The 16,418-nt window shown below is 44.4% G+C and overlaps 5 protein-coding genes across 5 annotated transcripts; 2 read left to right on the top strand and 3 right to left on the bottom strand.

Moving 5' to 3' along the window:
- Positions 1-1,493: 1,493 nt before the first annotated feature.
- LOC120425384 (cystatin-like protein) lies at positions 1,494-1,844 on the top strand (the record flags this gene model as incomplete). The annotated part of the gene is made up of 1 exon (XM_039589899.2): positions 1,494-1,844. A coding segment is annotated over one exon (303 nt), but the record flags the coding sequence as incomplete, so codon positions are not given.
- A 151-nt stretch (positions 1,845-1,995) lies between these two features.
- LOC120425367 (tetratricopeptide repeat protein 30 homolog) lies at positions 1,996-4,931 on the top strand. The gene is made up of 2 exons (XM_039589875.2): positions 1,996-2,449; positions 2,506-4,931. The coding sequence occupies exons 1-2, from the start codon at positions 2,390-2,392 to the stop codon at positions 4,402-4,404; spliced, it is 1,959 nt and encodes a 652-aa protein (XP_039445809.1). The 5' UTR covers positions 1,996-2,389; the 3' UTR covers positions 4,405-4,931.
- A 48-nt stretch (positions 4,932-4,979) lies between these two features.
- Positions 4,980-5,477, bottom strand: LOC120425376 (tRNA-specific adenosine deaminase 2). The gene has a single exon (XM_039589888.2). The coding sequence runs from the start codon at positions 5,475-5,477 to the stop codon at positions 4,980-4,982; it is 498 nt and encodes a 165-aa protein (XP_039445822.1).
- An 81-nt stretch (positions 5,478-5,558) lies between these two features.
- On the bottom strand, positions 5,559-6,739 carry LOC120425371 (single-strand selective monofunctional uracil DNA glycosylase). The gene is made up of 3 exons (XM_039589880.2): positions 6,222-6,739; positions 5,898-6,161; positions 5,559-5,828 (listed from the first exon to the last, which is right to left on the bottom strand). The coding sequence occupies exons 1-3, from the start codon at positions 6,663-6,665 to the stop codon at positions 5,559-5,561; spliced, it is 978 nt and encodes a 325-aa protein (XP_039445814.1). The 5' UTR covers positions 6,666-6,739.
- Positions 6,740-8,045: 1,306 nt separating this feature from the next.
- Positions 8,046-14,059, bottom strand: LOC120425369 (protein HEXIM2). Its single transcript, XM_039589878.2, has 3 exons — positions 12,967-14,059; positions 12,613-12,903; positions 8,046-9,345 (listed from the first exon to the last, which is right to left on the bottom strand). The coding sequence occupies exons 1-3, from the start codon at positions 13,457-13,459 to the stop codon at positions 8,900-8,902; spliced, it is 1,230 nt and encodes a 409-aa protein (XP_039445812.1). The 5' UTR covers positions 13,460-14,059; the 3' UTR covers positions 8,046-8,899.
- Between the last annotated feature and the right edge of the window lie 2,359 nt (positions 14,060-16,418).

Genomic DNA, 16,418 nt, shown 5'->3' with positions numbered 1-16,418 from the left:
GTGAAACAAAATAAACAGAAGATAGCTGTTAGCTGAAATGGAAAGAAGAGAAACCCCGTTCTGCGATGCTCAGGTACATCCACAGCAGTTGACTCAACATACTGCGAATCAAAACAATACCGTCTACAATCACAAATTACTTCCCTTTCCCACATTGTCGCGCCCCTTTCTTTTAGCCGTCTCCACTCTGACCCTCGCTGGTCAAAGGTTTACGAGTCGTTTCCACAGGCCACCAGCTAGGTCATCATGAAAACCAAGCCAACGTGGAGGTAAGAAAATAGGACACTTGCAAGGAACCAGAGCCATGCTGTTTTGTCCAAACAGCACTACGGATGTAGTTGGGCTCCTTCCGGGATGTTCCTCGCCTAGGTGTGTCAACCGACGAGTATCATCAGTATCATGCACCCTTGGCCTGCAGTACCCGTAGTTTTGAAGATACTAAAATGTCTGTAACAAAAATCTGGGTGCAAAAGCTCTGGTTGATGTGCACCGTTAAAGATTTTTATTTGTGGAGGGGTAATTTGGAAGGGGACTAGTAATATTTTTAATCAAGAGGGGTAAGCTGGAGGGTTACATTACACTACTGCTGGACTGCACTGATGGTAAGATGATCTCATCATACATTTGTAGTAGTACTGCAAATTTATGTCATCACCATGAGATTACATCGCCATGCAGTAATTATCGGTTTGGGTGGCCAAATTAAATCAAGTTGCTTCAAGTAGCCCAACTATCTCTATGTTCCACAAGTTAAACAGAACGTCGCATTATTTTTACACGCTTTCTCTCTTCTTACACTAACACACGTAGAACCTCGCGTAGAACGGCTCGCCAGCTGACTAATGCGTATATGATTTGAGGGGAGATTCCTCAAACAACGATAATGTTATCAGTAAGTGGTTTTATTTGGAGATTTACTTGTTACAGTAGAAAAAAGATAATTTAAAATTATAAGATAAAAAGTCTAAATGACGGAATCTGTGGATGGACCATTCAACACAACGCATTAGCCAAAGTTTGTAAACAGCGTTGCATTTCACTGGTTGCTACGTTTTCGCTAACACTGTGCCTTTTTAAAAGCATTTTAAGGTGAGAGATTCCATAACTTTGTGAGTTCCTCTTAGAATGTAACTCTATCAACAAACGTCTGCTAATTATTGAGTCGAGAATCATGTAGATACGACATCATTGTGTGAAACTACCAATGATCACTGAATATATTCAGTCGATAACGTTGCACTACGCCCTCCGAACAATGCCTATATTTGCACTCAACATTGCAGCGATAACGTGCCTTTCTGTTCTATCTTAGACGCCCTCCGTATAAAGATCCTCAGTTCAGCGATCGCTTTGTCCAGTCCAGTATTGTCTTCTGAAGTTGCCGCGTTCCTTCGTCGATCTTTGTTCTTTTCGTGTAAGTAGTGTACCTGCTGCGTTTGAGTCATTCTTGTGAATCTGATCTCTGTAATGACTCATTGCTTGTTGTAGCTTAAACCAAAAAAAAAATTGCTTCTTCCCGTGCCGGAGGACATCGCGAGGTCGAGAACCTGGACGATCCGGTGCACCACGAGCACATCCGGGCGGCGCTGGCCACGGACCATGCTGGGCGTGAGTACAAACTTGTGCGGGCTACCACGCAGGTCGTGGCCGGATCGCTGCACACGTACTACATTCGCTTTGACGGGGATGGCGAGGGAGATCTGTACAAGATTACCGCCTGGAGTCGGCCGTGGCTGAAGGAACCGACCGAGGCGCTACAGGTGACCTTCGTCGGGAAGCATGTCGAGAAGGAGTGAGCTTTTGTGTGTGATATGTTTTTATCTGTTTGTTAAATAAAGATTTTTAATATACTCAAAACTGTCTTCAAGTTTCTTGTAGCCGTTGCTAGGCTACGGATAAAGACAGTTTGTTGTGACTTTAATGCGTCCGACGTGTTGGGTAGTCGGGAACGAACTGTACTGAGAGTGCTGGTAGTCAGCATGGCATACTACAATGTTTTATGAATTCGGAAAAGACACCGGATTCAGCTCCAGCTGACAAACCATGGAACACATTGACGGTGGCGTCGGTGCATTGTATCCGAGCTGCGTTGGCCACCGCAGTGGGCGCTGCCATCGCAGCCGGCCGAGGCTACAAGCTGGTACGAGCCACCTCGCAGGTCGCTGCACAGCTACTACATCCGGTTTGACGGGGATGGTGACAAGGTTCAGTACAAGATCACCGCCTAGAGTCGTCCGTGGTTGAAGGAACCGACCGAGGCGCTGCAAATTACGACCTGTTGCACTCGTAACCATGTAACCATGGTTGGTGAGGTGACCAAAACAAACCGTTTCGTTCCAAAGTTGGATCGATAGTTGCGGCCACTTGCAATCGTTCAGTCTGGTGCAAAATGTTTTCCCAAAATATGATGATCCGCGACGGAGAGTACACCAAAACCATCTACACCATGGTAATTGCAGACCTTTGAACCATTTCCGGTTGGTATACTAAGATTCTCGCTTCCAGATCAAGGAGGAACGCTTCCTAGAGGCCATCAACGTACTGAATGGAATCCCGGAGGTGTCGACGACCCGTGCCGGATTGTCCCTCCTCGGCCATTGCTACTACCAAACCCAGGACTTTATCGAGGCGTCCAACTGCTACGAAACGCTGGTCAACCTGGTTCCGGACGTCCCAGAGTACAAGCTGTACTACGCCCAGTCGCTGTTTCAAGCGGGTCTCTTCGAGGAGTCTCACCGTATCATAACTGCGGTGGACGCTCCCCACCTCAAGGATAAGGTCATGCAGCTGTTGTCGGCAATTGCCTATGGCAACGAGGACTACTCGACGGCTCAGTCGCTGCTTCTGCAGCGCCAAGGAAGCGGCCAGGAAGCAACGGTTAAGAACGACGAAGGTTGCCTGCTGTACCAGGCCAACATGCACGAGGACGCACTGGCGCGGTACGTCTCGGCACTGCAAGCCGGTGGGTTCAATCCGCACATCGCCTACAATGCCGCGCTGTGCCACTTCCGGCGGAAGGAGAACTCGCAAGCGTTGAACTACATCGCGGAGATTGTCGAGCGTGGCATCCGGAACCATCCGGAGCTGGGAGTCGGCGCTCAGGCGGAAACGGAAGGTGGAGCTCGCAGTGTGGGAAATCCTCCGGCACTGGCCGCTTCCGGGTTGGCACAGGCGTTTAATCTGAAGGCAGCTATTGAGTACCAGGAGGGTAATGTGGAAGGATCTCGCGAAGCGCTGACGGATTTACCTCCACGTTCCGAACCTGAACTGGATCCGGTTACCTTGCACAACATGGCGCTCACCGATCCCGTAGGAGGAGGAGCCGGACTACGTCGTTTGGCTTTCCTCCTAGAGTTAGGCCCTCCAACGTGTCCACCGGAAACGTTCGCGAACCTGCTCCTTCTCTGCTGCAAGCACGAGATGTACGATACGGCCGCGGATATCCTGGCCGAGCACACCCACTTGACCTACAAGTACCTATCTCCCTATCTGTACGACCTGCTGGACGCCCTAATCACCGCTCAATCTACTCCGGAGGAAGCAGAGCAGAAGTTGGGCGTGCTGGCCAACAGCATCGGAGGCCGGTTACGCTCGCTTGCGGCCAAGGTTCAGGAGTGTCGCTCGGCTCCCGATCAGAACGCCCTGCGCATGGCCCTCCGAGAGTACGAATCCGCTCTGGAGAGCTACCTACCCGTGGCTATGGCTCGCGCTTGGATCCCCTGGCGGGTAGATGACTTCCAGGGTGCGGAACGTGAGTTCCGGGCAAGTGCCGAGTTCTGTTCGGAGACGCCAACCTGGCGCCTCCACGCCGCCCACGTGCTGTTCATGCGAGGTGACCGCTACAAGGAAGCGGCCGCCTTCTACGAACCCATCGTCCGGCAGAACTACGACGACATCCTAGCCGTTCCGGCTTCGGTCCTAGCGAACCTCTGCGTTGCGTACATCATGACCTCGCAGAACGAAGAAGCGGAGGAGTTGATGCGCAAGGTGGAGCGTGCCGAGGAACGCAAGGGGAACGCCAACGGGCAGTGTCTGCATCTGTGCATCGTGAACCTGGTCATCGGGACGCTCTACTGCGCCAAAGGGAACTACGAGTTCGGGTTGTCCCGCATTGCGCACGCCCTGGACGGCGGATCCGGAGCCAGACTGTGTGCAGACACGTGGCTCCACGTGAAGCGCTGCGTGCTCGGCCTGTTGACCGGGCTGGCCAAGCAGACGATCGTGCTGCCCTCGATCGCCATCCAGGAGACGTTGGCGTTTTTGCGGACTTGCGAAGCGTACGGCTTGACTATTCCGTCGGTGCTGACCGGTCCGCTCGAGGACAGCGGCGAGCAACCGCCGACGATCGGACTCGAGGCTCGGAAGCTGAGGGCGCTGCTGTCACGGCTGATGGAGTACAAGTAGGCTGTGCAGTTTCGCAACCTATTTTTTTAGAAAGTGTCATTCCCCGGAATTGTTTACAATTTTCTCAACGTGTGTTTCTGTGAAATGTGTGTGCATAACATATCTTACCACAGCAAAGAAAATGATAGATTTCTGGTTTTTATCACCCTAACCCCACGATTTTTTTGATTGGTTATAAACGTCAGTCACGCTGACAACGGAAATACACGTTAAATTTGAAATATCGTATCTGAGTTGAGTTTCATCCTGTGATATTTGAATTTCGAGTCAAGGACTTCGGATCCAAGGCTGTATATCATAGGTACTCGCGAACTTGCTTTGCATTAGTGTGAGTGCATGACTCCGTGCCACTAAAACCAAAACAATAACAAACGAACAATGGACCGTGCCAGGAAAACCAAAACATAAACAATGTCAGTGTCAGTGGAGTGAGAGAGTCAGAGATAACGATTTTGACAACCGCACTACTACACACTCAATCGCGAGTACCTTAGGTAGAAAGCCATGCTTCGGATCAAACCAAGAACATATTTTACTCTTTCTAATCTAATTATTTATGTGGAAAAAAGCGCCACCTACCTCCGCTCCTTCGTCTTCGGCACCGGCGCCGACGGATTCTCGCCCTTGTAAAATTCTCGCAGCAGCTGCATCGCCTCTTCCGCCCGAACTCCACCTCGAATGGGTAGGCTTCCCTTCTCCAACAATAAACCCGGAACGTCCAGCACCGTCCCGCAGCCCCCAAACCGATCGTTCCCACACCCGTAAATGATCTCCCGCACTCCCAGCTGCAGCAACGCTCCGGCACACATAATACACGGTTCCACGGTCACTACGACGGTCACCTCGCGGAACAGGTCCTCCCACGGAATGTCTCGCTGCCGCGCGTACTCCAACGACTGATCGATGCACAGAAACTCCACGTGGCGCGTTGCATTCTTCGTCTCGTTAACCCGGTTGCACCCATTGGCGATGATCTCGTCCTGTCCGCGCACAAACACACACCCCACCGGAACTTCCTTTAGCTGCTCGGCGAGGCGGGCCTGCTCCAGAGCTTGCTCCATGAAGCGGTCCATCGATTTCTCTCTAAAAAGTTTGTTTTTCTCTTCTTGAAATGTTTGATTGTAAAAGGAATGTGTTTCGGATATTGCGATGTCCTAAGACTGCAGGTACGGCATAACCCCGTGGTCAACGAGCCACTGGCGAGCCTTCTCCAACCAGTTTGTATTGTTGAGGCTTCGCGGACTCGGATGGGGCATGCAGCTGAGCTGCACCCTGTTCGGGTCGAGCAGGTTCTGCTTGACCAGGGCTTTCACGCGATCCTCGGTGTACCGACCAACGGACACGATGATCACCGGGTTAAACAGATCCAACGCCGTCTTCAGGAACTCGTTGCAGACCTGCTGAATGCGAGTTTTTGCCGGGCCCTGAAGAATTTGTACAGGAATACTAAGCTCTTAGTAGCTTTCTCTAAGATGAAACGACATTCAACCCACCTTCAGCTCCGCCGGCGTAATGTTTCGTCCGCTCGAGTGGAAGAACGCCAACGGACAAATGTTCCACACGAAGCAGTTCCGGAAGAAGTTTTCCGGTGTACCACACAGCTGCTCATACAATCCCCACCAGCGTTGGCCACTCTGCTCGCCCCGGGTGCACGCCAATCCCTGCACCGGACGCGCCTCCAACTCCCCAATCGGGTTGTACACCTGGCCACGCAGTTGCATCCAATCCCGAACGGACGGAACGTGTCCGAAGGGAACCTAAGAAAGAATAAAAGCTCAAATTTAGTTCTCGCCCTTCCCAAGATTCCACTTTCGCACCCCGGTCTGGCACATGCCCCACGGGCCCGGGTTCATGCCGAGGAACAGCACCGCCTTCGGACGGTCCAGAAAGCGCTGCATGTACGCCAGGTGCAGCTCGGCGGCGTACTGAATGGGATCGTACGTGGCGGCCACCTCCGCCGGCAGTGGAATCTGCTTCAGCGCTTCGCACAGCTGCAGTTCGAGCTGGTAGATGCGATGCCACAGCGGAAGGGCCGGAACGACCGGAGGTTGGTAGTACAGCGGTACAGCTGGCGGAATGGCCGGAAGTTCCGGTTGGTATTGTGGTTGTGGTGCGAATTGTGGCTTGGGCTCGAAATGAGGTGAAGTTATGGGCAGTAATGACTGGGGACGGAGGGCGAACTCCATCGGAGCGTAATCGAAGCCAGCGGTGGTAGGTTCCGGTTCCGGCTGGTCGGACAGTTTCAACTTTTTGCGCAACATACTGGGGAGGATTTACCTGCGGGGGAAAAACACGGTCCACAATCGAAAACGACGCACTTGTTTATAAACAACTTTTGACGTTTTGTACTGTTTTTGGCTGTGTTGGTGAAGTCGAATCGGTTCATGAGCCCGCACACAAATTTGTCTGGCTGGCATTCAGTTCAATTGGAAATCTGATTGAACCGGTTCGATCTCGAGTTCCAATTCAAAAATCAAGTCAAAATCATCGAACGATTTTAATCGAAATTTTCGTTATTATATTTATAATATTCAATGAAATTTCGATGGAAAACAATTCATTAAATAATTTTGATATTCAATATAGTAATATTTTGTTTTATGTAGGACCAATACGCACCTCGCAAGAAAAGGGGTCAAGAAATGGCTTTACGACCAGCAGACCAAACCCAGTCACGAAATATTCTAGCAGAGCTGGTTCTGCCAGAATCCTGCTAGAATGGTGGAACATTTCTGCTAGAATGCTTTAAGATTATCCAGCTCTGTAAGAACTCTGCTAGAATCCTGCTAGAACGTCGTGACTGGGAAGAAGAGAGAACGTTTTTTGTGGCTTTTCTTCACCCTCTCTGGCTTGCTTTTCTGGTTCCTTCCGGAGGACGCAAAAACATGTAATAAAAGTGATCAGAAATTTGTCTCTGACGTGTATTGCTGTTTGCTAAAATTTATTCAGGGCTTTATCATTTAACTACTCATCAGGGCGTAACCTTGTCAAAACAATCATGGTTACGCCTTATTGAAAAGTTTTTATTGCAGCAGAATTTATTGTGATAATCACTGGACCGAATTAAAACAACACCCTGTTTCATTATTCAGTAATATACTTCTATATTTTCATTTTTCATCAAACAACACTTAGACTTAGCATACAGTTGTATTTTGTGTAGCATTCCACCGAAGTTCGTGTTTGTAGCTTTCTGTTTCTGTTGTCCTTGTATGATTTTCATTTTATTTTCTCCTGGTTTGCAGCCAATTTTGTATTTGTCAATAATATATATGTATAATGCATGCCTGATAGTGTATAACGGAAATAAGCGCTTTATTTTTATTTACGGTATATATATAAGAATAGTCCAATTTATATTTTTCCGCCCAACACGTCGTGATTTTATTGTTTAATTTGCGTGTTTCACATTTCGCAAGTGCAAATTCACACCAAATTGTGTAAAATTTCGACGTTTTTCGTCCTTCCTTAGATTTCGAATATAATTTCAAAAATAATATAAAATCATGCTCACTCACTTCTACACCGACACGAAACTTTACAGTCACTCGTTCTTATTTAGCGTGTTGGCGTTTGGTATGTGGGAGGAGGTTTTAATTTCGTTCGTCCAAAATTCTGGCGTCTCTGAAAATTAACGTTAATTTTGTGTTCTCCAAAATCGGCTCTCAAAGGGGTTTTATTTCTTGTTTTTTTTTTGGTTTTCGCGAGATATAAAAAGTTTTAAAAATATAAATATCTGGATTCTTAATTTTGTTTACGCGACGCTTGGGTGTTTAATTATTGTTAAATCACATTACGATTTCCAGTTGATCGTTTTCTTACTCACGTTCTCTAGATCTATAAAATGTGTCCCTCATTCTAGATCACTAGCATTGTGTGTAAATGTGTTGTTTGTTTCGACTTTAATATTACTTGTATGTGTCCTTTTTGTCCATTTAACCTTAATAGCGTTTTGTTTTACTAAAGAAATCACATGTCAATTTCATCTTTGTCGCAACGACCTGCGTCTTTGTATATTTTGTTTGTTTTTGTGTGAATTTGTCTCTGGTAGATGACGACTTTTAGCAACAAGTAATGGTTTTCTCAGTTTTTCTTCCGCTTCGAAGGTTTTAATCTAAAGAAAAGCTTACTTTCGCATAACTTAGATAACAAGTCAAATGTATTTGTTTGAAACAGGGTAAACTTTTTGTTTGGAATATATTTTATTTTACGATTTTTTTGTTTTATTTTTTTTCATCAAATAATTTGGAAAAGAATTACAATCACTAACATTATGCAGACAAAAATGTAGGGAAATGTTGTTCTCAAATATTGAGAAAAATGTTGAAGTTACAAGCTTAACTAATTGTGACTCTGTTTGTGTTTGTTTATGTAGATTTTAATCCAACCACTAAACTTAACTAAAACGTAATGAAAAGATAAGAAAGTAAACTAATCAAACCTGCAAGAAATCAAAACAGCCAACATGAAGAGTAGTATCGGTTCCGGTAGCAGTTCAGTTCATCACCAGCGGAGGAGGAGGAGAATTGATGCTGTGCGCACTCAGCGGAGACACGGCACCGTTAAAGTCGCCTCCGTTTCCGTTCTCCAACGGAATGACGTCCTCCTCCAGGACCCCATTCAGCTGATGATACCCATTCGGTTCCCCCTCCCCACCGTCCATCATGGCCACCAGCGGTTGACGATCCTCAACGAGCTCACCCCGACGACGGCCATCTTGGTCGCCGTCGTCTTCATCCTCGCTCATACTGCTCGAGCTGCTTCCGCCACTGCTCGAACTGGACGAGGACGACGAGTCCGACTCGCTGTCTTCGCTGCTCGAGCAGGACGAACTGTCCATCCGTTCGACTCCGGCTCCCCCGGCGGCATGTGGCCGCGGGGACGATTTCGCCGACAGGACCATTCCGATGCGGGACGCGTGCTCCAGCTGTCGGCGAAGTTCTAAAGGGATGAAAAAAAATTAATTAATTAAAAAAAAATGCGATAGACATATGACATAAAAATTGGAAAACAAAAAATATGAACCGGTTGGTATTCAACTGACAGCACGACATCGAACTGACTGGGATTGGGCAATTCTGATGAATGTAAGTCAGACATCCGATTAATGTCGGGTTGATTTTTTATTGTTTTGAAAGCGAACCGGTTAAAAAAGGTTGTACAACTCATCAACCACCCAGTCAAATCAATCCGAATTTTGAAACGGAATCTAATTAGAATCGTACACAAATTCCGTTTCAAACGCAACAACCGGTTCCGTGTTCGAACCGGTTGTTGCGTTTGAAACGGAATTTGTATACGATTCTAAATAGATTCCGTTTCAGAATTCGGATTGAGTTAACTGGGCAGTTTCAAATCAAGTTAAGTTCAAAAACAAATTTCAAAACGTGAAAAGCTGGATAAGTACAAAGCCACTAAATTTGATAACTTAAAAAGTTATAAATTTTAATCATTCATGAACTACTACACCTATTTCAGGAGACCAACGGTTTCGTTGGCTCCTCTATGTTTTCTCCAATCATGATTTATCTCCCTCTCACACTCTGTGTTAATGTAAATATTTTCCCGATGTGTGGGGTAGAGATTTTTCGGTTTCTCACTCCATCATCCGGAGAGTGCAGGTTCGCACTGCACTCGACTTATTGGGCTGCAGTGCGCTGACGATGGTGTGCACCGGTGTATAAGTGAGTGCTCATTAGTGGTGGTATATCGTACGTAAATATAACTAGGAAAAGATTAACTCAACGAAATGCTACAAAAAAAATAAATTCAACCTTATCTATCTGTTTTTTTATCTGTGGGGTATTTCACAAACCTATCAAATTTTAAGAGTGCAAAGTTGACAACTTTAAGTTGTCAAACGATCTGTCAACTTGAATATTTACACGCTAATAAAATATTAGATATATTAACACTGATTTTTTTGCCAATTCTCCTTCTCCCATTCAAAGTGAAGTGTCCAGCTCAATAAATCAAACAAATGGTGAGGAAATGTGCTTTTTTGCCATCCTCCATCATTGGTTTCGCAATGTTGTTGCCTTCTGGTGATTTGATTCTATTAACCGCTCTCGATGCAGAGTGGTCAACGCGCGCGCTGGCACGGCGATGGAAGGGTCGTTCACCGGAATATAGCAACAACAATTTAGGAACCGCAGATTGATTTTGAAATAAAAAATCAATCGTGAATCGTGATCGTCTCACACAGACAAATAGATGAGAATGTTCTTGTTTGATGCTCAATTTTTTTTTGAAAACTGAAAAAGTTACAGTTTATCTGGTAGCGTGTTTAGTTGAGTGAACTGATGGCTTAATGATAAGATCACTGCAAAACAATGAAACAGTAACCCAGTCAAATCAATCCGAATTCTGAAACGGAATCTAATTAGAATCGTACACAAATTCCGTTTCAAACGCAACAACCGGTTCGAACACGGAACCGGTTGTTGCGTTTGAAACGGAATTTGTATACGATTCTAATTAGATTCAGTTTTACAATTCGGATTGAGTTAACTGGGAAACCGCGGAGATGCTTGTTGTATGACTGTTAAGACTGTTTGTATAAGATGAGTCAGCTTTTTGAGTGACAGTATTACATTTGTATTTAAATTGTTTATTTACTTCTCAGACTTCTAACGGACAAACAATAAATAAGATGCATACCCTATGAGAAATTTCCGAAAATTGTAACTTAGAGGGCAGACATAAACTTTAAATAACTCGACGTACAGCATACTCTTTTCAACAGGGTGTTCATCAAAAGTGACAGCTGTTTGTTTTGCACACGATAAACATGCGTGCACAATTAGAAAGACACATTTATGGGTTAAAAATGTGGAAAGCTTACAGACAGCTTTATCGATCACTTAACAGAAATCATGCAACAAGTCAATCACAAGTTAAATTGAGCATGGAAATTTTACCGCCAGATGCCAAAAACATCCCACACGAGGACGACACGCATCGCGGATGTCAATCACGTTCCGAATTGAAACGTAAAAAAAACGAAACTATTGGCACTACGCCCCCCGGGGCATGGCCTTCCTCTAACGTGGGATTTCTGCTCCAGCGCCTCTGACGAGACAGGAGAAACCGGGACCGACGTTTTACTTCATCATCCGATAGAAGCTCAGTGGATAAGGCGGGAATCGAACCCGCGTCTCATAGCATCATCGGGATCGGCAGCCGAAGCCGCTACCCCTGCGCCACGAGACCCACGAGAATTGAAACGTACCAAATTGAATTCTCATCTTGTTGAGTTGGTAGCTTTTCAACGGGGCTATTTTTTTTTTTTTTTTTGTAAAAATGCAGAAGCTAACCACAAAATCTAATCATCCCTCTTTGGACGGGTTTTTTTTCTTGCGTCAAGCCTTTGGGAAGGCTTTATCTCGCGTGCCCGGCGATAGACATGTGACATGTGGTACAAAAATAGACATGCTCGCTCGATTGATAAGCGACAATCGACGTAATTAACGTGTGCATTGATTAAATTGCTGTTTCCGTCGCGGCTTTCGTGGGGGTGTTGCTGCATTTGTTTTTTGAATGTTCATTTGTTAAAATTGGCAAATTTTTTTAACACTAATTTTTTTTTAGTTTTTGACAATTTAATTTTGAAAATTGAGTGAACTTGAATGTGCGATGGTTTAACGAAAAACTATCACCACAGACAAAAAAGACGTAATCATTTAACATTTTTATCAAAATCCTAAGGTCAATCTTTGCTAGAGCCATCTATTTTCGAAGGTGCACATCGCAGCTGTCAAACTGTGGTGAATCGCAGTTTTTGATCTTTCAAACTTTCAAATTAGAGAACTTTACTGTAAAAAAAAGTTTTTTTTTTCATTTTCTTTTAAAAACTATGATAATGAAAAAAATTAAGTATCTACGATCAGTTTGGAAAATATAGCTCCAGAAATCTAAGATTTGAACACTGATTCCTGTAGAAACAATAAACACCTAATGTGATATTAATCAAATCTCTCCTTTCAACTCGTCATAAAAAGATTGCACCCTACATTGCTCTCCCTTTCTCGTGCACTGAACCGCGTGAAAACATAAAAAAATCAACCCACATCAGAGAACGCACAAGTGGAGTAAGAGAAAATAAGTAATTGCTCACATTCTGACCAACCGTATATAGTAGGCGAGAGAACACTTAACATACACAGACAAACAGACATGCAACACCACAAAAAAAAAGAGAAAACTTACCGAGATTCTCCGCCGTGAGCTCCCGAATTCGGTCCTCTAGCCGGCGACCCCCGCCGCCGCCGCCGCCTACTTCGATTGCATTCACAGAACTTTCGTTTTCTTCCCGCGCGCTGGCAGCACCACCACCAGCAGCTGGTTTCGCGGCGAAGCGTCGCGTGACTTGCTCAAAGTTGGCTTCCAGCTGCAGGTATTCCTGGATCAACTGGGTTTTGCTGAGGCCCTCGAGCCGCTCGGAGCGGGCGTCCTCGTACACGCTGGAGAATTCCTTGGTCAGGAACTCCTCTTCATCCTCTGGGAGTGAGTAGAAATAATTTTCTTCTGAATCTATAGAAAAACTTGAATCACGGGTTCTACCTGAGGGCGTCAGAACCTGGGGCATGTGGTCCTCCATCAGGAAGCGGTTCGTGTTGTATGGCACTAGCGGTGGATGGTCAGACAGCGACTCGGCCCGCCGCTTGTTGGCCACAGCAGCGCCGATCCGGACATGGTTCTGGAACTTCCACTGGGACTTGGTGTAGGGCCGCGAGCTGGACGACCGTTTGCCGCGTTTGGCCTTGCCCCGGCGAGTCTTCCGCTTGGCCCCGTCATTACTCCGGCGCTTCTCGTTTGGCCCTCCACCGCCACTGCTGGACGAACGAGCAATACCGGCGGCTTCGTCCATCTTCGTCGTCGTAGCAGGCGGTGCCGAAGCCGAAGTGTTTGTAGTTCGCTCGGGAACCGCTTGGAGCGCCCCAGTCGTTTCGGCAGCAGTCACCGCTGCGGTCGCACTCTGAGCAGGTTCGACGTCATTTTGGCTCGCGAGAAAATTTCGATTTTCGCTCGTGTTTTCAATGTTCTTCGCCGACATTTTGCCTCACGTAGTCACCACACCCTTCGCGTGTGTTCTCCGATGCACAATTAATTGTTTCTACAGCACAACCGTAGGCTGGAGGCCACTATACACTTGACGATTCAATACCACCGATTCTGGATATGAATTTGCAGTTGTCGCCATTTTTCACTGGCAACTTGCCGCAGTTCCAACGTTGGCCACCGTGTGGCGCTGCACTTGAACCAACTCAACTGCTCGCAGAAAAAAAAACTTCCACCAGGGTTGTATCCAAAAGGGGACCACCAAAAAATCACCACAATCCTCTATTGTTCCGACTTGACTTTTACATAAAATTTTATCTACCGAAGATAAAATTTCACACACCCGTGGACCCGGTGTAAACTACACCCCTGGACCTGACACCGTCGTCCAAGCAGGCTTCGTATAAATCACCACACTTTGCACACACTCTCTCTCTCTCCGCTTGCTGCGCTCCTGTGCCTCCTTCGATGTTCCTCTTCCTTTTTACTTCTTCTCACTCACTCTCTCTAATAACTGGCTGGCGCGTAGCCTACTGCTACATCAAACTACACAGAGATGGAGACTCTTCCTGTCGGACCGACTGTGGCATGTGCTCTCGCGTACGCTTGTGGAAACGAAATGTGTTGATCGAGCAGGCGGCGAATCGGTCGAACCCCTCGTCGGCTTCGAACCAGCCCGCGCTGGTACAGTGTGTAGAGGACAAACGGCCGCCTGCTTGGGTGTTCGGGCCCGACTTCGTCAATGTTCGGCTGCTGCCGTGAGGCTGCGTTGGGCGAAGCGAGGGTGTGGTCTCGAATGACGATCCCTTTTTGTTAGTTGAACTGATCAAACTCTTATTTTATTTTAATTTAGTGTGCTTATTCTAAATTAAAATGTTACAGTAGCGATGCATAAGCAAAAACGCCAAACTTCGTTAAGCTTTCCGTTAACTTTGAAAGCAAGTTGTTAAAAGCTCTACACAAAAGATTGAAAAGCTTCAATCTGTGTACAAAATCATAACATCAACAACTCCTGAGTTTTTTTTTTAAAAAAAAAAGGTCCTATGTAGAAGCTATTGTTTTTCATATGTTTAAAGGACCTATTCAACAAAACTCTAGAACTTAGCGGCTAAGGCTGTTGATACCTAAGTTGCTATGAGATTCGGATCCCGCCTCATTCCATGGTGGCTTTCGTTCAACGTTTGTCCCGTTTGATAATAGTATTCAAAGAGCTATTACACTACGGCAAACAAACTCGCAACTTTTGACAGTTTGTCAGTTTGACGCAAACAAGTTTGCGAGTTTGGCAAACTGTCAAACACGAAAAAGTGCGAGTTTGGTTGTTTGTTAGGGGTAGTTTAATAGCTCCTTCAGTCTGCAAAGTTTATGTTTCTGTATTTTTTGACTTACGGTTCTGTGAAGTCCGATGCTGAATTCCTGAAATCAAAGAAATCAAAAATATACTATTTAATTAACCATTAAGCTACTCAAATCTTAATCCAATCAAAACTCCTCACAAAACAACCAAAACGAGGCATCATCCCAGGACGCTCCCTCCAAGCAGGCGTTTGCTGTGTAGTTTTGTTGGATTTATTTTTTGTTTCTTTAAACACTCTGCCTCTGCTCTGGTGTCTTTCTTTTTGGCCCTGCGTTTGTGTGTGGATCCGCCGTCGTCGTCGTCGGATTTCTGTACTCGGACTGCGGCGGCAGAGAAGGTACCTCATCAAGGGGATGCCGTTTGGAAAACGTTTGGTTTTTTTGTCGTTATCAAATTTGACTTGTTTATGAAAAGTTGGCGGTATGATTTATAAACATGGGCTGTTTTATTAATAGCATTGAATTTGTGGTAATTTGTTGAAAATTGAGGCAAGCTTTCAAATATTAAAATAATATCTTGAGTTTTTTTTAAGGTCCTATAAGCTGTTGTGGTTCATATATTTATAGGACCTACTCAAAAAAAAAAAACTCTGGATATACTTATTTTTATTTTTGGAATACAAAGCAATAATCCATGTTCATTTTCGGATTTTTTTTTTTAAAGGTCCTATAAAAAATGTTATAGTTTTTGCTTTTTGGGTGTTTTTGAAACCGCCTTGAGTCAGGGGCACTTCGTGCACAGGGTGGGGCAACATGGAAAAGCTGCCCCACCATCCTCAGAAATTTGTTCTAAATTTGGTCAGGGGGTGTCAACAAATGACGTATTTTTAAAAATAACTCCAGAATTTTTGCTTTTTTTTCTGTATTGTTGAATTTGAGTTAAATGTTTTATGTTTGTAATTTAGATTTTTTGTTTTATTAAATTAATATTTGTTTTTTTATTTAGTATTTTAGTATTTTAGTATTTTAGTATTTTAGTATTTTAGTATTTTAGTATTTTGGTATTTTAGTATTTTAGTATTTTAGTATTTTAGTATTTTAGTATTTTAGTATTTTAGTATTTTAGTATTTTAGTATTTTGATATTTTAGTATTTCAGTATTTTAGTATTTTAGTACTTTAGTACTTAAGTATTTTAGTATTTTAGTGTTTTAGTATTTTACTATTTTAGAATTTTATTTTATTTGAGGTTGTTTTGCAAAAGTAACTTTTCAAAAAGAATGTTAAAATTTGATTTGTTTAAAAAATGTTTTCAAAAATTAATACCTGGTTGAATAAAAGCAAAAAATGCAGTAATGTAATGTAAACTTCAAAAAACACGTGTTCTTTTTAATGACATGCAGGAAAAGAATCTTCAAGTATAATTTTAAATTTACAAATTTATATTCTTAAAATCGTCAGATACAAAATTAATAAAAAAACATTGAAAACAAAGCAATGAATTTCACTTCTGATTGTCAGTTGTTTATTTGTATTCTTTGATTTTAGTGTTTATTTTTCTTTTCTTTTTGTACTTAATTTTATTTGCATCGATGAATTTTTTGAATTTTTTAAATCAGGCTTTTTTTATACTTTTTTTTTATTTAAGTGTTTTAGTAT

This window comes from Culex pipiens, chromosome 1, assembly GCF_016801865.2.
Source record: "Culex pipiens pallens isolate TS chromosome 1, TS_CPP_V2, whole genome shotgun sequence".
Taxonomy (NCBI): domain Eukaryota; kingdom Metazoa; phylum Arthropoda; class Insecta; order Diptera; family Culicidae; genus Culex; species Culex pipiens.
Note: the sequence above shows the minus strand (reverse complement) of the source record. Positions and strands in the feature narration are given on the sequence as shown.